This window comes from Quercus lobata, chromosome 1 (assembly GCF_001633185.2).
Source record: "Quercus lobata isolate SW786 chromosome 1, ValleyOak3.0 Primary Assembly, whole genome shotgun sequence".
NCBI classification, from domain to species: Eukaryota; Viridiplantae; Streptophyta; class Magnoliopsida; order Fagales; family Fagaceae; genus Quercus; species Quercus lobata.
Window position 1 is genome coordinate 26,125,385 of NC_044904.1, and position 21,468 is coordinate 26,146,852.

At 32.7% G+C, this 21,468-nt stretch overlaps 1 protein-coding gene across 1 annotated transcript; it reads left to right on the top strand.

Moving 5' to 3' along the window:
• Positions 1-8,050: 8,050 nt before the first annotated feature.
• LOC115990963 (GDSL esterase/lipase At1g06990-like) lies at positions 8,051-9,802 on the top strand. Its single transcript, XM_031114742.1, has 3 exons — positions 8,051-8,759; positions 9,083-9,344; positions 9,527-9,802. The coding sequence occupies exons 1-3, from the start codon at positions 8,142-8,144 to the stop codon at positions 9,715-9,717; spliced, it is 1,071 nt and encodes a 356-aa protein (XP_030970602.1). The 5' UTR covers positions 8,051-8,141; the 3' UTR covers positions 9,718-9,802.
• The last annotated feature ends 11,666 nt before the right edge of the window (positions 9,803-21,468 follow it).

The following is a 21,468-nucleotide window of genomic DNA, read 5'->3' on the forward strand; positions in this document are numbered from 1 at the left end:
ACCATAACAAAGCAAAGGGCAAAGAAAAAATCAAGAACTCGTAATAGATTATGAAGGAAAGGGGAATAGAAGAAGAAGAAAAGAGGAACGTACCTTGAAGAATGAACGATTGAATCAAGAAAAATCCGAAGGATATCACCGGAATAGAGTCGGAACGGTTGCAAGAATGAATGGGAAAAACTCAGAGCAAATGATTAAAGTGAAGGAGAGGAAAGTTTGAAACCAAGGCCCAAGAAAACTGAAAAATAGCGGGAAACCCAAGGGTCATGCCATTAACTCCATTGATCAGCACGCGCCACGTGGCCGTAGCGCCACCACTATGCATTAAATTCGGAGCAAAACCCCAAGAGTCATGAACAGCTCAGGAAAACTTTTCATCTTCTATGGTCCTCATGACACGTCATAATGACCACAGAACCTGGGGGGGCAACTAATGGGAATGACGAGATTACGTCTCCTAGACGAAGCCAACAATCATGACGAAGTCATCTTGAATGACGAAGAAACTAATCACCACTGACGAGGCTATGGAAATCATTCAATATAGTCAATCAATAACTTGAGCAGTTACAAAACCAGCCATGCAAACCGTTAGGGGCCTATTAAAGCCCCATTATTAGGCAGGAGGCATTACTGAGAAAGGCATTAACGACCACAACGGCTAGCAGCCAAAGCCACATATATAAAGCCTTCACATTACCAACAGAAGGTACATACACACTCTAAGAAACACTCATTATTATCTTGCTAGTCTGTTTCATTTCACAAAGTGTTTTCCTATTCTAACTTTGGCATCGGAGACGTTGTGGCAGGCACCACACCAGTGACCATCTTTGAGGGTACATTCACGCAGACCGGAGGTTGGTTCCATCTGCCTATTTTGACTAACGAACTCACGCCTCATCAGTCTGTATTTTTATAAATCTGAAAACTAAATTACCCTGAAGGCTACAATATGTTTAAATAGTAAAAGAACCCTAGGACAACTATGAAAACGCCCAGAAACCTTAATCCACGCTAATCACGTAATTAGGTGGCAAAATAGTAATTTTTGCCAAAAATAGCAAAATTTAAATAATTGTAGAAATTGAAAAAATTGTCTCTAAGAGACGTCCCAAAACAGATGGGACCTTATTCTGACTTTTAAACTAAAAGTTATTAAGAAAAAACAAATATTACTATAAATAGCAAAAACACTGTTTCAAGGCCTTAACGAAGGAATTTGCCTAAATTTAGGCAACACTCATGTTTACATGAGTTTGGATCAGAGTTTTGTTTCCCTCTAACCTATCAAATTTCATGCAATTCTGACACTACTACCCCAATGACCTCTACTAGTACCTTCCTTTGCTCTTGTGTTGTGACTTACAGCACCCCTACTACTCCAGAAAGGCATGTACTATCTGTTCTACATCATTAAGTTTACACCTAATTCATGTAGGATACTAGGATGGCTTGCAAGGGGAGGGTGCCCAAGAGCTTATAAATATATGGTTAAACTTACACTTGATCCATGTGGAACACTAGGATCATAATATTTCACCATGCTCCGCAGCCAACGTCCACGATGGCTCCCTCTAGCGACACTAACCCGATGGTAGCTGTGTATCTTTTGGTGGCTCCATTCAACTATCAGTTATTTTAATTTAGTCTCAAGGTCAACCCCTTTAAGATCCGACCATTAAGCCACAACTAATTTGATCTCATACTCAATGAATTACGTCTGATTACTCAGGGTAGTGGTTAGCTCTGATACCAAATGTTAGGAACCTATGGGTAGAACTCACCCTTGAAAACCGAATTGCAATAAGAGGGTGCCTAAGAGCTTATAAATACATGGTTAAACTTACACTTAATCCATGTAGGACACTAGCATCATAACACAATACTTTTGTTATGTTTCAGAAACCAGAAAAGTATGAACAAAATTCACAAAACCCTCTCTTAAACTAATGTATAATCTTTCGATGCAAAGAGAGGGAGATTCTGGCATTTTACCCTTAATTTTTAAAAAAATTGGCAATATGCCCCTGTTTGCAAACTATATAGGGGCGTGCCCTTATTTCGATACTCGATTACCCTAAAATCGAGTTCAATTAAATACTCGATTTGTAGAAAATCGAGTTATGCCCGATCAAACTTAAAAAAAATAATAATAAAAAAAAATTTAAAATTTAAAAAAAAAAAAAAAAATTTGCATGGAACTCGACTGTCAGGAAATCGAGTTCCATGCAAAAAAATTTTTATAAGTGTGATCGCCCCATATTCAGGGAGCCCTATAGTGGCGTTTTTAAGCCCTATAGTGACATTTTAAAACCCTATAGCGGCGTTTTCATGCAAATTTTTTTATAAGTGTGATTGCCCCCATATTCAGGGAGCCCTATAGTGGAGTTTTTAAACCCTATAGTGACGTTTTAAAGTCCTATAGCAACGTTTTCCTGCAAAATCTTTTTTTTAAGTGTGATCGCCCCGTGGTTCAAGGAGCCCTACAGTGGCGTTTTTAATCCCTATAGTGACGTTTTAAAGCCCTATAGCAGCGTTTTGGAACTCGACTTCCCTAAAATCGAGTTCCATGCATTTTTTCTTTTTTTTAGTTTTATTGGGCATAACTCAATTTTTTACGAATCGAGTATTTCATTGAAACTCGATTTTAATGTAATCGAGTATCGAAACAAGGGCATATCCCTATATAGTTTCGAAATATGGGTATATTGCTAAATTTTTAAAAAATTAAGGGCAAAAGGCTAGAATTCCTGCAAAGAGAGATAGCTATGGACCATAATAGATGCTAGAATTATTGTGTTAAGCGCGAAAAAAAAAAAAAAAAAAAAAAAAAAAATAAAAAAAAAAAAAATTAAAGAGTTGATACAATGAATAATTCATCTTGAAATACAGTAAAAATACATTTAAGAAAAGAACCTAGAGAAACGAAGATTTCTTTAGATAAATGAAGTCATTCTTTTTTATCATTATTTATGCCAAAATTTATAAGGAAAAAAAATGGATTTTCTTACCCCTTAATTGTACCGAAGAGTTGTTGCATCTCTTCTTATATTGGACATAACTTAGGTATAATTCATTTAAGTCCTATACCTTAAGCTCTCTAACTGAAGTTAACTATGTGACTCCACTAACCAATGAGTCATATTGGTAAATTTTAGAGCAAATTATACTTTTTCACCCTAATATCTCACCTTGATTACAATGTACCCCCAAACTTTCGAAATGCAAAATTGAACGACCAATGCTATAACATTGTTTTGATATCCTCTTTGTCATCTGTTTTGATGTTAAGTCAAAGAAAATTTGTTCGCACATGCATGACACGTGACAATAAGTAAGTTGGACCCATTACATGTGAGAGAGAGTATGTGTGTTGGAATTAGAAAATGGCTTCCGTGAAGACGGCTTGGTAGAAAGGCTCAACGCTTGCAACATTAAAGGAGAACAATGCAAAGGTGGAGGAAGGCTTTATTGTCTTCAAGTCTGATAAATTCAATGTAGATCATCCAATACTGTTTATTTCCTGGCAAACAATATATCACTCCTACACACTCTCTTCTCTCTTTCTCCCTTGCAATTTTCTATTAGCATTTGTTTGTTTCCCAAGAAAATTACAAAAATGAAAAGAAATTTAGTGTTTTGCTAGTTCGGATTGATTGAGATTGATTATTTCGAAAGATTTGTTTGTATTTGTGTTTGGTAGATGAGAAACTGACGGAAAGTAAAAGCAAATGGATTTTTGATGAGAACCAAAGTAAAGTGATCAGAAAGTTAGGGAAACTAAAGTGAAAAAAAACTCCATATTTATTTAATAATTTACTCTTTTGTTTTCTATTTTGTTGATGAATACCAGAGAAAATATTCTTGTTTTTTCTCAATAATAGTCTTTATTTCTTTTTTATTTCAATTTTGAGTATTGAATTTTGTTTGGTAACCAAAAAAATCTAGTGGAGTCTGTTTGGTTGGTTGGGACATATTGGTGGAGGATTAATTTTGTCTTTTAATTTTAAATAGCAGAGTTTAGCTAGCTAGTTCAGTGGCGCTCCAAAGTCATATGTCCTGCACGTTCCTATAGTTTCCATCAATCTCAATACCAATACAAACGATTGGTATTGTATATTGTAACCAGGGTGAAATATTAGGAGTCAACTGTGCATTTCAAAATTTTTGCAGGGACATTAACATTATAATCGGAATAAAAGATTAGGGTGGACAATAAAATTGAATATATCCATAAGATTTTTTTTTTTTTAATAAAATAGGAAATTTTTTTCAATCGCATATTAGAGTTTATATACAACAGAAATTGGTCATTTCTGCATGACATTCCACAAAAGATTAGAGTTTAGGAAAAGAAAAAGAAAAAGAAAAATTGGGACACTTTAAAAAAAAAAAAAAAACGTGTTTTGTAACAAATAACACTGCACCCCTTCCTGCCATCTGCACAGAATAATTTCTTTCGTTATTTCAAGCTTCTTATTAACTATAGGAATTTCTACACACAGACAAACCCTACGCAACAATAACACCCAACCCTTCCTGCCAGTATATATGTTGGAACTTAATTAAAGGATCTACAGAAAAAAGGACAACGCAATTGAACTTGTGAAGATATTTGCAGATTTGCTGTATATTTTATATGAAATCTTCCGAGAAAAAATCCATAGTAGGTGAGATATACTGTCTCATTTTTATTATTTATATGCATGGCTCTACATGTTGTTACAAAAAGTTAAGCTTTAACTTGAATGGTCAAAAATGAAATAACCCTGTGATTAATTAATTGATTAATTAGTTAAGTTTATTAATTAATTAAATTAACTTGTAAATACTTGATAACACAAACAAATCACCAATAAACTAATTATGCAACAGAAAATAAATTTGACACGATAATTTGTTTACAAATAGGGAAAACCTAAAGGTAAAAACCCCACCGGGTGATTTTCAGGTCATCACTCCCGAAATTCCACTATTATCAAAACAAATGGTTACAAGTAAAGGAATCTCAATACCTTATACCAATTTACAGTTGAACCCTTACCCCAATAACCAATTGGACTTGTTCTGTAATGACAATTTCCCCTTTTAATACACAGCTCTCAAGTACGTGACTAACCAATGCGCGGAACCTAGTACGCGACTTTAATCACCAACTAAAGAAGGTTGTTAGCTGCAAAGTTCTTCAGTTCATCCCAACGATGAAGATCAAGAAAATGCTTGGTCACAAAACCCTATGGTGCACTTACACAGCAACTTCTTCACAAAAATGATGAACTAGGACAAAACTTTGTCTCCAGTTACAAATTGCTTGAACAAACTTTGCTCAACACTTGTGCAACTTGTGTACCCTTTGACAGCCCTTAAAATAATCCTTTTATATGTCTAGGATTAGAAGAAAAGAAAACTCAAACACATAATCACAGATTAGAGTCAAAACAGAACTGGAATTCTGTTTTCATAAAACTCGACAGATACCTGTCTGTTGAGATGCTGTCGAGCAGTTGTCAAGCCACGGGGTTGGAACAGCTTTTTAACCTCGATGGATAGCTAGCTATCGAGTTGGCTATGGAGTTTTAATGAACAACACTTCTTCAGCTTGAATCTTGGACAAACTTGCATGTCTTCAACACTTAATCTTGAAACACAGTTTCTTGAAGTATTAAACACATCCTAGATCTACCCAAATACAAGTAAAGTGCGTTTTGTCAAAGGATAAGCCAATTACATAAAATAGTGACATATATTCCTAACAAGTGAATCACATATGTCCTAACATAACTCAAGCATGTCATTGTAACCACCAGTTTAAAACCATAGATTATATGTTTGCTTCATGTTTCTAGGCATCAGATAAGATCTACCGATACTATTTTCGACTATAAAATTTATTAGTTTTATACTCATATAAAATTAATGTATATCCGTGAGTTTATCGGTGTCAGAATAGATTCAAGATTGCAATGCTCTTGCACCTAAATTAATTTGGAATTTGCATCAAGTACGATCAGAAATATTGAGCACAACCACCTCCAAATCGGGCTAAGTACTAGTAAACAATTTTACAATCATCATCGCCTTTCTTTATTTTTTTTTTTCTTTAAAAAATAAAATTTTTCGCTAGTCTTTACATCAACTTTGACTTACACAATTCAGATGTATATTTTATAAAGCATACACTATTAATTTATATTTGGAAGAAACTATAATAAGATCTCAATATATGCATTGCAAGATCAAATGTGAATCTGAGAAATGTAGCTGGTTTGGACCTTCATATATGGGTCTAATGATGGTGTTAAGAACTATGAAGCACGGGTGCATTTTCATATTCGGATGCGGGTGCAGGACTCAACAATTTTTGAAAAAGTAGGGTGCAGGTGCGGCGAGGTGTGGCGATTAAAAAACTATTAAAAATATTTTTATTTATATTTTCTATATATTTTTACTATTAAAATATTCTTAAAAAAACACATTATATGTCCTTGGTTCACAAAACAAAGAAAGAAGAAGGCAAGAAACACAAAACAAAAAAGAAAACACAAAAAAAGCAACAAATATTCAAAAGAAAATTGAGGAATGAAGATTTAGGATGTTTGGGCCTCATTCAAAGCCGATTTCAGCTGTTCCAGCATGATTCAAGGCCGATTTCAGCCTGTTTCAGCTGTTTCGATCAGTTTCGGCCGCCAGCCGATACGATCCAATTCGGCCGAATCGGCCCAAAGTAGAGCCAAGTCAGTGCAAATCTGTAAAAAATAAAAATAAAAACACTCAGATGCGGCACCGACGTGTAGGCAACGATGTCGCTGCGCCGGACGCGGGTGCAACGCACATTTTGCCACGTCTGTGCATCATAGGTTAAAAAGGGATTTATGGGGAAGTCTTGAGGAATTTAACAAGGTAGTGAAAGTTTCCCCTTAGATTCTTGTGTGTGTGATTTTATAAATGAGGTAAAAAGTTAAAGAGAAAATGAGTAATGGGACCCTAAGCTCCAATGAGCTGGACTTCAATCAATGCACTGAGAATATTGAGTTAAGAGGACCGTGCTGCTATGGGCTGTTTCAACATTTGATCAACCGAGCTTAGTTTGGAAAGCCATCGACCTGGGCTTTTACGGCTTTTTCGTAGCCAACCATACCTATAAACCAACACCTATTTAAATTTTAAACTAAAATTCAACCCTGATTGAGAAAAAGGAAGAAGACAACCACACTAATTAAGCCGATAAAAACCTAAGAAATCCTTCTAGTTCTTCTAACCTCTCCCATTATTTCACCTTTGAGAGTTTTATACTTTCAAACACACAGATCACAATATTAGTATTAGGGTTGTTTTTTGAAAAGATGACATCAAATCTTCAAGAAGCTTTAGAACGGCCGAGGGATTAATCTATGGCAATAAGTAATATTGAATGCACAAGACAGGACCTATAGTTGCTAGCAAGAGTGGAGAACTTGGGCACTTAATCTTACTATGTGACAGAAAGTTATGTGAGTATTATATGTATTTCAACCGCCTTCATTAGTGGACTTGTTGAGTTGGGCTTTACTCCATAGTATTTTTACCATTTTAGGTTTTCATTTCATGAACCAATCACGGTCTTTGTGTGAATATTTACCGATTTCTATTAGTGAGTAAAGATAATTTAATGTTTAATCAATTATTTGAAATTGTTATTCAAATTTATTGCAACAACTCAAGCCAGTAATGAATTTTCTTAGTTTCATGATATGATGGACTAAAACTAAATTAAATGACAAAATGAGCATAGTAAAAATGAAAATGATAAAATTAACGAGTGCGAGTAACAACTTTATTTTGTAAAACATATCAAAAAGTCAAAAAGTTAACTTGTCAAAATTATTACTCGAAAAATAAAATGTAAATTTATTTTAGTTTGAATTGATGCTAAAATATTAAACTATATTATAAAAGAAATCAGACCACTCCTAGAAAAATTATTGGGTCGGGTCTATTTAAACTTAAGTCAACCCGCAACTTCGGTTTATCCAAGTGATAGGAGGGAATTATAAAAGGCTGTCATTTTTCTTTTGAAGTATTTAGACACTTACTAGCATCACCGAGCTCACGACACAGAATTAATACCACTCCACCACCCTCTAAGAAATTAATTCACAATGCCTTCCCTTAGCTTCTTTGTTATATGTGTACACATTTCTATTATCTTCTTCATCGCATGCAATGCCACAGAGTCCAAAATTTCATCAAAGTTTCCTGCCATTTTCGTCTTTGGTGATTCATCGGTAGATACTGGTAACAACAACTATTTTAGAACGGGTCCTAGGGGCAACCATCTCCCATATGGCAAAGACTTTCCAGGTCATATTCCAACAGGGAGGTATTCTAATGGAAAACTGACTCCAGACTTCCTGGCCTCTATGTTGGGGATAAAAGAAACTGTTCCTCCTTTCTTGGATCCAAATCTGTCAAAATATGACCTACAAACGGGCGTTAACTTTGCATCAGCTGGTTCAGGTTTTGATGATCTAACGACTATTGCAAGCGGAGCAATTTCGATGTTCAAGCAAGTTGATCTTTTGAAGAAGTATATTGTGAGGCTCAAAGGAATTGTAGGAGAAAAGGAGGCAAAGAAGCTAATCAGTGGCTCTTTGTATTTTACTAGTGTAGGTACAAATGACTTTCTTATTTTTTATGATACACCGACAAGGAGGTCCCAATTCAACGTTAGCGGGTACCAAGATTTTATTCTAAACAGGACGCAAATCTTTTATAAGGTAAGCATGCATCTCTCTCTCTGAGTTTTGCGTTTCAAGGACAGCTCAAAATTTCCTTATTTGGAATGTTTTGATCCAAAAAAATGGTATGACTGCAAGGCATGCGCTTCAACTTTGTGAAATATGGAGATTTTATTTCCTGTAAGGTTTATATAGATTCATTTTCATAGATTAATACTTTAAATAGTATGTTCCAATGATGTTTACATAGCAAGTAGCTATTTTATTTTACATGCACTAGCTTAACTTTTGGTTGAATGTTGATTATCTACCAATATAAAACTATTGATTATATTGTCTTTCTTGGACATGTAAACTTGCAGCAACTATATGACCTTGGATGCCGTAAAATGATGGTAGTTGGTCTTCCTCCAATTGGTTGCTTGCCCATCCAGATAACCATGAAGTACCCGATACCAATAAATAGAAAATGCATAGAGCATCTAAATGCAGATTCTCAAAGTTATAATCACAAGCTGGTGAATCTATTATCCAAATTACAGGCAGTTCTTCCAGGGAGTAAATTTGCCTATGCAGATATCAATCAGCGGGTGATAAACATGATCAATAATCCACAAAAGTATGGTAAGTTGATCCAACCCAGAACTGGTAATTCTAAATTTTACGGTTAGAGTTGCTATAGTGCTTGGCCTTTTTCTCATGAGAGCGAACTTATATATATATATATATATATATATATATATTTATAGCTATTTTGTTTGAGTATTGCATGTGGACAACTTATAATATAGTGTGTTGAACACCAGGCTTTGTTGAAACTTCGAAAGGGTGCTGTGGTACCGGGTACGTGGAGGCCGGGACCTCTTGTAATTCAATGACTTCAACATGTGAGAGGGATTCACAATACTTATTTTTTGATTGCATCCATCCTAGTGAAGCGACCCATCACTACATTTCTAAAAACATTGTAAAACAAGACATTCCTAAGTTGTTATAGGAATACAGGGGACTGTCAAAATAAGAGTTTTATAATTTAGTGATATAATTTGTTTTAATCCAAGTTTGAATCTTTTCTTTCTATATTGTTGTAATTATTGAATTATTAAGAATAAACAATGGAGTATTTGTATTTAATTTTGCTATCGTGTCACTAACAATTTGTTGTGCCATGTCACATGCAAATTAATTTTTCTTCTTAACTTTTTAGCTATTTAATTTCCCAGTTTATTGTTGCAATTTGTACAATATTTCTCCTCTCTTGTTTTTACTCTTCTTTTACATGATTTTACCTTACTGTTACTTTTCCTCAAACCTAACTTTTTGTGGAATCAATTATAAAAATATTTTTTAAAAGTTAAAAAATTGAATGTGAAACTAGTTTTCAAATAATAAATTTTACATTATATGTATTTGGCTCCCACTTTTAAGAACAATTTAATTTCAAAATACTGAAAACAAAAAAAAAAAATGTTTAAAGATAATTTCTACTTCGAGATTTTTTTTTAAATTATTATTACTTTTTTTATAATAATAAGTTTCAAATTTGAAGAATAGGAATAGAACTAATGTACCTTTTTTTATATAATGATAAGTTTCAAATTTGAAATGTAAGAATTTTTTGTGATAAAGATAAACTCCTTAATTTAAGAGATAGAAGAGTTTGGGCAAATTTTTGGGCTCTACTATTTTCAATATATTTACAACTATGCCATTAAAAACATTTTTTGTATCTTAAAAATATCCTCTTGGCTATTTTTAAAATCCTGTTTTGAATAGGGAAAATAGGAAATAATTTTCTGAAAACTGTATTTAGAAAACATCAGTCAAACAATATATTTAAAAGTAAGATCCACCATATATGAGTTTCCCAAAAAAAAAAAAATGCGAAAACCACATTTTCGTCCCTATATTTTCAGGCGATTCCCACTTTGGTCCCTATCTTTTATTTTCACCACTTTTAGTCCCTATTCAGAAAAACGCCATCCATTTTAGTCATTTCCATCAGTGCCCTAACTACAAAGTCCTAGGTGGCAGACAGAACTATAAAATAATAATAATAAATTTTATTTTGGCATTAAAATATACCACTTCAGCATCTAAATTAAAAAATAATAATTTATTAATTTTAACTAAATAAAAAAAATTAAAAACCAAAAATTACATGAATTAAGATCTAAATGTGTTTTAAACAAGAACAACAAGAACACAAACCCAGATCTAACACACAAACACACTCTCTTTTGCTTCTAGGTCTTTCTCTTTCATTTATACTCCACACCACCACCACCCTATCATAACTTTTACTTAAGTTAACCTCAAATCAAAACCCTCCATTTTCTAAAAATAAATAAATAAATAAAAATAAAAAATCAACCAGAAAAGTCCCAAACTTAAAAAAGCTCTCTCTCTCTCTCTCTCTCTCTCTCTCTCTCTCGAATGAGTACAATACTAAAGTCGAGGAACTTGAACAGTTTCTCAACAGAGTGTTTGGTCATGGCGATGCCCTTGATGATTTGAGAAGCTGGATGAGAATCCCACAGGTGAGGTTGCTGAAGAGGCTGGCGAAGAGGGAAGGAAACTCGACGGAGAAGACTTGATCGACTAGGGTTGTCTCACTGAGAAAGTACACAGTGGTGATCTCTCACACCAAGAGAGAGATTAGAGTGGCAATTGCAAGTTTCTTCAAAACCCCCCTGAGGTTTGGAAAATTTTGCTAAGGACACTTTTTTGCTTAGATGTGTCCAATTTACACAAAGAGAGAAAAAGTGTGAAAGAAACTGAAAACTTGTGAGTCCAAATTGAGAGAAAAAGAGAGAGCTTTTTTAAGTTTGGGGCTTTTCCGGTTTTTTTTTTTTTTTTTTTTTTTTTTTTTAAGAAAATGGAGGGTTTTGATTTTGAGGTTAAGTAAAAGTTATGATAGGATGGTGGTGTGGAGTATAAATGAAAGAGAAAGAGAGTGTGTGTGTTAGATCTGGATTTGTGTTCTTGTTCAAGATACACTTAAACCTCAATTCATGTTATTTTTGGTTTTTAATTCTGTTTTTAATTTTTTTTTTAGTTAAAATTAATAAATTAATTTTTTTTTTAATTTAGTGCTGACGTGGCATTTTTTAATGCCAAAATAAAAATTTTTATTATTATTTTAATAATTTTGTCTGCCACCTAGGACTTTACCGTTAGGGCACTGACAGAAAGGATTAAAATGGATGGCGTTTTTCTAAATAGGAACTAAAAGCAGTGAAAATAAAAGATAAGGGCCAAAGAAGGAATCGCCTGTAAATATAGGAATGAAAATGTGATTTTTGCCAAAAAAAATAAAAAACTGTATATAAAACCTTATACCAAACAGGCTCTTACATTCTCAAACTAATAATCAAAAGTCAGTGAAACTGTTGCCCAAATTGCAAGAATCCCTTCCGGGGACATTACTTGCATATGCAGATGTGTATGAACCCGTAAATGACACGACCAACAATCCACAAAGGCACCCTTTTCTTCGTTCCTCAAAATATATATATATATATATATATATATATGTGTGTGTGTGTGTGCGCGTGCGTGTAATTTAGGACTAAGTTTTTTTGTGGTGCAATAGGCTTTGTGCAAACTAACAGAGGCTGTTGCGGAACTGGGTTTGTGGAAACAGGTCCATTATGTAATGAATAAAGTCAATTATGTGCAAATAAATAGCGTTGTCTCTTTGGTATCACGATGTTAATTTTTTTAAGTTTCTTCTTTGAAGGTAAGGCGCTTTATGTTGCAGTTACTTTCCTTAGGACGAAGCCGGTGAAGAATCGTACCACATCATAATGCAAGCCCAACGACGTACCTTTAATGCTCAACAAGAAAAGCAAATGAACCTTATTGCTATTCACTAGCAATGCACGCAAGTAATAATGTCATTTTTATGTGAGATGCATGCGATACCCACAATGTATTGTGGTCCAACGGACAACTAATTGACATTCCAAATTAATTTTGATATGACAAAATTGACATATTTCTCAGCAGACTTGTGGCCTTCATGTTCCATAAGTTAGTTGAGAACTTAGGGGCTGTTTGATATGGTATTTCAAACAACAGTTAGTTTTCAGTATTTAAACAACATTATACGTATTTTCACACATTTTTTTACCCATACGTATTTCCAAAAAATACAAACAACATTACTAGAACAATATTACCTAACGGACCTTAGATGGCTTCACTGTCTTTGAGAAAATATTCTTGTTTTCTCTCAATAATAGGCTTTATTTCTTTTTTATTTCGATTTTGAGTATTGAATTTTGTTTGAAAACCAAAAAAAATCTAGTGGAGTCTGTTTGGTTGGTTAGGACATATTGGTGGAGGATTAATTTTTATGTGAGATGCATGTGATATCCACAATGTATTGTGGTCCAACGCACAACTAATTGTCATCCCAAATTAATTTTGATATGACAAAATTGATATATTTCTCAGCAGACTTGTGGCCTTCATGTTCCATCAGTTATTTGAGAACTCACTGTCTTCGAAAAAATATTCTTGTTTTCTCTCAATAACAGGCTTTATTTCTTTTTTATTTCGATTTTGAGTATTGAATTTTGTTTGAAAACCAAAAAAAATCTAGTGGAGTCTGTTTGGTTGGTTAGGACATATTGGTGGAGGATTAATTTTGTCTTTAAATTTTAAATAGCAGAGTCTAGCTAGCTAGTTCAGTGGCTCCAAAAGTCATATGTCCTGCACCGACACTAGCTAGTACATGCTATTAAATTCCAAATATTTGGGCAGACTAATACGAAAGTAATAGATGAAGTATTAATTCAATTCAAAATGAAGTCGCAAATAAATCTAAAAAGATAATGTGCAAAATATGATGATACATTGTCAATCACACTTCATAATGTTGTTCAAGCAGATTTTCTTCTAGTATTGGAATTATAACCTATGCAATTATAAAAGTAATTAATTCTCATATAGTTTGCCAACTCCCTACAATCTATAATAACTCTTTTCTTATATAAACATATTCATATGATTCGCTTTTGCAAGTTATGATTACTGGTATTGGAGCGGCATTCATAGATAAAGCTAGAAGAAAGCCCCTATTATTGGTAGTATAAAACATCATCACCTGAAAGTTTTAATAATTTAAAAGCTTTCTCTATGAGTTTTAATAATTTTCATATGTAAATAAATATTGTTTCAAGAATCAGGTTGAGGAATGTTAAGTTTTGTTTTTTGTTTTTTCGTTTTTTTTTATAGCTAAGAATTTTGCGCCTTGGTAAAATCATATCCACAAACCTTTCCCACAATTCCTCCTAACGATGTTTAAAACCCAAGCTTCAAATCGATGGAGCTTGCTACTATGATTGAAAGCGCAACTTAAAAGTATGAAGACAAAATATAAACTAATATGCTGAATACAAACAGACACACAAATGCATGGACAAGACAAACACAATTATATTAATGCAATCTTTCGCCTTTGTTGCACTAAGGGAATTGGCTTTACAAACCCAATTGAGGAAGAAAACAAAAAACTTTCTCAAATGACAATGTTACAGAGGGGAAGAGAAACAAGGAAAAAAAAGAGAGAAGAGAGACAAATTGAGAGCGAAATCAATGACCAAAGAGAGTGACAGTGAGGACCTAAGAAGAGATAAAAAGTAAAAAAAAGTAAAGAAGTGAAAGAGATTACCATGAAAAAGACTTTGACGGCACAAAAGAAAATATTGTTTCCCGTGGCCAAAAGAAGATAATATTTATGGGAGTAGTTATGTGCTGCATGAGAGAGAGTTTGTTTTCTGACTTTTTTTTTTTTTTTTTTTTTTTGAAAACAACCAATTGAAAATAAGCATTATTTTTGTTAGAGTTTTCCATTGACTAAAGATAGTTTTTTGTTGACCAATTTTTTTTTATGTTACCAAACACTGAAAAATGTAGAAAACTATCTTTATAGAAGATTTTTCAGTGAAACAAACATAGCATTACTAACTTGTCAAATTATTCTAAGCTAAAAGATTTGCCAAATTATGAAAACATTGTTGGAGAATAAAGGGGTAAACAATGAAATAAATAAGGAAATTTAAATGGCTTAGAGGCACAATTGAATTGCTTTCCTTAAGAGAATATTTGCCCACACAAAGAAATTTTAGTTTCAATTAGTTTGGGCTTTAGAAAGAATTTCAATTCAGGCAAACATTTGGGCCAACTAGACTTCACAGTGAGTAGGCCTGCAATCGTTAAAAGAAAAATGACAACCTTTCATAATTCCCTCCTTTTGTCACTTGGATAAACCGAAGTTGCGGGTTGAATTAAGTTTTTTTTTTTAAGAGGGTTTCAATCTATGACGTACGCTCATAATGATTTATCATCAAATCAAGACATCAATCGGTTTTTGAAATAGACGGGAATTGAATTTCAAATCTATTATTCAACTATATTTTACCAATTGCAGGATAACTTAAGTTTAATTAAACCCAACCCAATAAGTTTTCTTGGAGTGGTCTGACTTCTTTTATAAAATAGTTTAATATTTTAGGATCAATTCAAACTAAAATAAATTTAAATTTTATTTTCCAAGTATTATTTTTGACAAGTTAACTTTTCGATATGTTTTACAAAATAAAATTATTTCTCACACTCATTCATTTTATCATTTTCATTTTTACTAGGCTCATTTTGTCTTATAATTTAGTTTTAGTCCATTGTATCATGAAAATAAGAAAATTCATTACTGGCTTGAGTTGTTGCAATAAATTTGAATAATAATTTTAAATAATTGATTAAACATTAAATTATCATTACTCACTTAATAGAGATCGATAAATATCCACACACAGACAATGATTGGTTCACGAAATAAAAACCTAAAATAGTAAAAATAATTTTGGGCAAAGCCCAACTCAACAAGTCCACTAATGAAGGTTGTTGAAGTACATATGATACTCATACGACTTCTGTCACATAGTAATATTAAGTACCCAAGTTTTCCACTCATGTTAGCAACTATAAGCCTTGTCTTGTGCATTTAATGTTACTTATTTCCATAGGTTAATTTCTCGGCCACTTTAAGGCTTCTTGAAGATTTGATGTCATCTCTGGAGTCTCAAAAAACAACCCTAATACTACTATCGTGATCTATGTGTTTGAAAGTATAAAACTCTCAAAGGTGAATCAATGGGAGAGGTTAGAAGAACTAGAAGGATTTCTTAGGTTTTTATGGGCTTAGTGTGTGTCTTCCTCCTTTTTTTTCAATCAGGGTTGAATTGTAGTTTAAATATGTGTAGGTTTGTAGGTATAATTGGCTACAAAAAAGCCGTAAAAGCCCAGGTCAATGGCTTTCCAAACTATGCTCAGTCGATCAAATGTTGAAACAGCCCACAGCAGCATGGTCCTCTTAACTCAATATTCTCAATGCATTGATTGAAGTCCAGCTCATTGGATCTTAGAGTCCCATTACTCATTTTCTCTTTAGGGGGAATCTTTCACTACCTTGTTAAATTCCTCAAGACTTCCCCATAAATCCCTTCTTAACACCATCATTAAACCCATATATGAAGGACAAAACCAGCTATATTTCTCAGATTCACATTTGATCTTGCAATGCATAACTTGAGATCTTATTATAGTTTCTTATAAATAGTGTATGCTTTATCAAATATACATTTGAGTTGTGTAAGTCAAAGTTGATTTAAAGAAGGAAGACGATGATGATTGTAAAATTGTTTACAATCGTTACTCATGCTTAGCCCCATTTGGAGGAGGTTGTGCTCAATATTTCTGATCGTACTTGATGCCAATTCCAAATTAATTTAGGTGCAGGAGTATTGCAATCTTGAATCTATTCTAACACTGATAAATTCATAGATATACATTAATTTTATACAAGTATAAAACTAATAAATTTTATAGTCGAAAATAGTATCGGAATATCTAATAGGCCAAGAATGTATTAACCCCTTGTAATGAATTAATCAATTAATTTAGCCAAGTTAATTAATTAATCCAATTAATATGCAATAGTGTGGTAGCACAAGTAAATCACCAACTAAGTTAATATGCAACGGAAAATAAAGTTGACACGGTAATTTGTTTACGAATGGGGAAAACCTATACAGTAAAAATCCCACCGAGTAATTTTAAAGTCACTACTCCCGAGAATCCACTATTATCACAACAAACGGTTATAAGTAAAGAAATCTCAGTACCTTATACCAACCTAAAGTTGAACCCTTACCCCAATACCCAATTGAACTTATTCTGTAGTGACAATCTCTCCTTTCAATGCACGACTCCCAATACATGATTAACCAATCGATGCACGGATCTAAGTACGTGACTAACCACCAACTTGAGAAGGATGTTGGCTACAAAGTTCTTCAGTTCATCACACGTTGAAAATCAAGAAACTTCTTGGTTACAAAACCCTATGGCGTACAAACGCAGCAGCTTCTTGAAAAAAAAGATGAATTAGGGCATATGTCTTCGATTCACAATATGCTTGTGAAAAACCTTTGTAATAAGTTGTATAAGCTATGACGGCCCTTAAAACAATCTTTATATATATTTAGGGTTGTGAGAAAAGAAAGCTCAAACATGTATACACGAATTGGAGTGAAATCAGATCTGGAAAACTAATTTTCTTAAATCTCGATAGATATGTTATCTGTCGAGAGTTGTAGAGCATCGGGCCAAAATAGTTTTTTAAACATCGATAGATACTAGTTGTCGAGCTAACTGTCGAGTTTTAAAAACCAACAATTCTTCACTTGAATCTTGGATAGGTTTGCATAGTTTTAACACTTGAACTTGAAATCTTGTTCCTTGAAATATTAAATATCCTAGATCTACCCAATTACAAGTAGAGTGCGTTTTGTCAAAAGATTAGTCAATTCTATAATGACATATGTTCCTAACATGATTCACATATGTCCTAACAAGATCTTATCTGATACCCGGAAACATGAAGCAAACACATAACCTATAGTCAGGGGCGGAGCTATGTTGTCCCTTGGCCCCCCCAAAATTTTGATTTCTTCTACTGTTAGGCTATGAGTTTGATAGCAAAAAATAAGTAAAAGGCTATGGCTCCCTGGAAAATAATGATCGGCCCCCCCAATTCTTTCTAGGATCTCTACTTATTAGTCCAATAGATAACTCAAAGTCCTCAAATAAAATACTAGTTAGCTCTCCCAAGTGTCCAAATGATTTGTTGTCAATCCAAATATCCAATAGACAATAATCCTCACTCTCAAAATATCCCATAATTGCTTTCAGTTCCAACTTCTTCTTGTGTCTCAGTATTTCAGGTTTGTTTGTTTCTTCAACATCATATGGGCATTTAGATTTATGCTTTTTATATATATGATAATGGTCATTTAGTTTTATGAATATGCTTTGTTTATTAAGTTGTTCAATTTGTTGTATTGCTATATGATAATATATTATATCTCTTTCCATATCATCATTTTTTTTTTTAATTTGAAATTAGGAGCTGAATAATTCATTAAAAAATATGAAAATTTTCAATATTATGGATAATGATGGGTTGATGGTACTTAAAATAATAGTATGCAAATTTTTGTATGTGTATGGTAAAATAAACTACCTTTTGTACTTCCATTAATATTTAAGAGTATGATAATATATCAAAGTTGATAATTTTATATTTATAAATTTATGAATTATGATTTTTCTATTAATATTGCAACTTGGCCTCCCCAAGTATGAATTTCTGGCTACACCCCTGCCTATAGTTTTAAACTGGTGGTTACAAATGATGTGCATGAGTTAAAGCTTAACTTTTTGTACCAACATGCAGAGGCATGCATATAAATAATAAAAATGAGACGGTATATCTCACCTGCTATGGATTTTTTTCTCGGAAGATTCCATATAAAATATACAGCAATTCTGCAATTATCTTCGCAAGTTCAATTGCGTTGTCCCTTTTTCTGTAGATCCTTTAATTAAGTTCCAACATATATACTGGCAGGAAGGGTTGCGTGTTATTGTTGCGTAGGGTTTGTGTGTGTAGAAATTCCTATAGTTAAGAAGCTTGAAATAACAAAAGAAATTATTCTGTGCATATGACAGGAAGGGGTGCAGTGTTATTTGTTAGAAAACAAGTAGTTTTTTTTTTTTTTTTTAAGTGTCCCAATTTTTATTTTTCTAAGCTCTAATCTTTTGTGGAATGTCATGCATAAATGACCACTTTCTGTTGTATATAAACTTTAATATGCGATTGAAAAAAGTTTCCGAAAAAAGTTTCCTATTTTATTAAAAATATAGCAATTTTATAAATATATTCAATTATAATGTACCTGCAAAGCTTTTGAAATGTACAATTGACTCCTAATATTTCACCCCGATTACAATATGCTATCAATAGTTTGTATTGGTATTGGAGTAATGTAAGGGACACATAATTTGACACAATTTTATGCTATAACTTGTCACATGACAAGTTGTAATTGGTAAAAGTGTATCTCCACATGATCCACCATCACACCTTAACCAATCATAACTCGCCACGTTGCGAGTTGTGACACAAAATTGTACCAAATTATTCCTTACTCCTTAGCATTACTCATCAGTATTGAGATTGATGAAAACTATAAGAATGTTAAAGACAGAGATCATCAAAATTAAACAAATAATTTTGAGCATTGTATCTGCTACTGTTGTTGTATTCGTTACGATTAAGCGTTGTATTCATATAAATGAACAAAATGTGTTAAGTTCTAAAGATTTAGGTTTAAATGTTTAGAATCATGTTTTTATTTTGTTGGCAAACCGAGAACAAAACATGTCTAGTTCATGTATTAGGCAATGCTTAAAAGTGTTGGTTTCAAATTTCAAGTTCAGCTGACTGTAGAAAAAAGGAAGAAAATTTATGTCAAGCTCGACCGATCAAAAATCGCAAGCATAGTTTTTTTGCAGAATTTTTGAACAGGTCCAAGCCCTCAAAAATGTATAGGGTTTCATTTAAACTTCTCCACATATAAAAGGGAAACCCTAGTTATGTTTTTCAGACTTTTGAGAAGACTTGTGTGTTACTCTTTGTGAGATCTAAGAGGTTTTATACCTTCTAACTACACAAGAATCTACCGAAGCAAGAACTACAATCAAGCGTTGGTAGAACATAGTTGATGCATCAAGACCATTACTGATGGTGATCTTAAACCTTTGAATGGGATCTCAAAATCACAAGCAAGGCGGCTTGTGTTAGTATAAATCTAAGAAGAGAAGAAGTCCGTGGATTCAGAGCTTGCACGTGGTCGTGTCAGTAAGTTACTACATGAGATAGCAATAGATTTAGAGTTAAATCTGATTGTAAAAACTTCAATTCTCTTATAGTGAATTTGTTTACCTTGAGGATAGTTAGGTCAAATTCTCTCCAAGTTTTTACCTTAAAACGATTCGTTTCATCGGTTTTCCTAAGTCATCATATTGTGGTGTTATTAACTTTTTCGCTGCTTTGCATGATATGATTTATTTGTGTTTAACCTAGATTTGAATAATTAATCTAAGTAATTACTTGGTTAATAAAATAGGTTAAACAATCTAGTTTTAAGGGTCTAAACGAACAAACAAAATGAGTGGTAAAGATCATGAAAATTGGACAACTAATTTTGATTGTATCCATTGTCAAATTTGTAGTTTAAAAACCAAATTCATACTTGGTTTTTTTTATTTATATTGACAACATTAGTTGATTTACAAAATACACATGTTATACATGTTTTAAATTGTACAAGAAATTTTATAAAAAATAATTGTGCATGTCAAACACTAGAAAATGTTATCAAGCTCATTTTTAATGTCATTATCAAATATAGGAAAATGAGACAGTTTTCCAGAAAATAAGATACTTTTCCAGAAAATTATCTATTTTCCAGAAAATGTTAATGCTAAAACAAACAGAGCGTAACTCAGTTTCGCACCTCTAACAACACTTATATGGATACAAATATTGTGTAAGGAAAGAAATTCTATTGTGCCTCCAAGCCATTAAAATCTCCATATTGTTCATTAAATTTCCTTCTTTCTTTCATTTGTTACCCTTTATTCTCCAGCAATTTTACGTAATTTGACAACTTTGGTTTACAATAATCCGACAAATTAGTAATTCAATTCAGCACTCCTAACAATACTTATATGGAGACAAATATTGTCTAACGAAAGAAATTCAATTGTGTTTCCAATTCATTAAAATTTTCATGAGTAATGCTACAGCCACAAACTATTTTACAACATTTTTACAAAATGTTGATGTAGTCAATCTCTTAGTGGTTTTCATTTAGGCTCATTATTAATAACACATTTTCATTTACCAATAATCACTCATCATATCAGCAGTTTGTAAAATAATTTGTATCTTTAACATTATTCAATTTTCATATTCGTCATTAAATTTTCTTATTTCTTTCATTGTTTATACATTTATTCTCCAGCAATGTTTCGTAATTTGACAATTTTTGGCTAACAATAATTTGTAAGTTATTAACTCCATTATACATCTCGATTAGATTAATCAACAAGATTAAATAACTTGATATCTATCAAGATTATGCACCTCATGGGGAGATTAACTTTCTTATTAACAAGATTTGACATCTGAATGTTTTCGCAACTTGAAAATGGCCATAAATTAAATGTTCCACTTTTATATATACTAAAGCTACTTTATAGGATAATGTAAACCACTCGAAAAAATGAAAATCTTACTACCACCTTTCTCCATCATCATATTCATTCATAT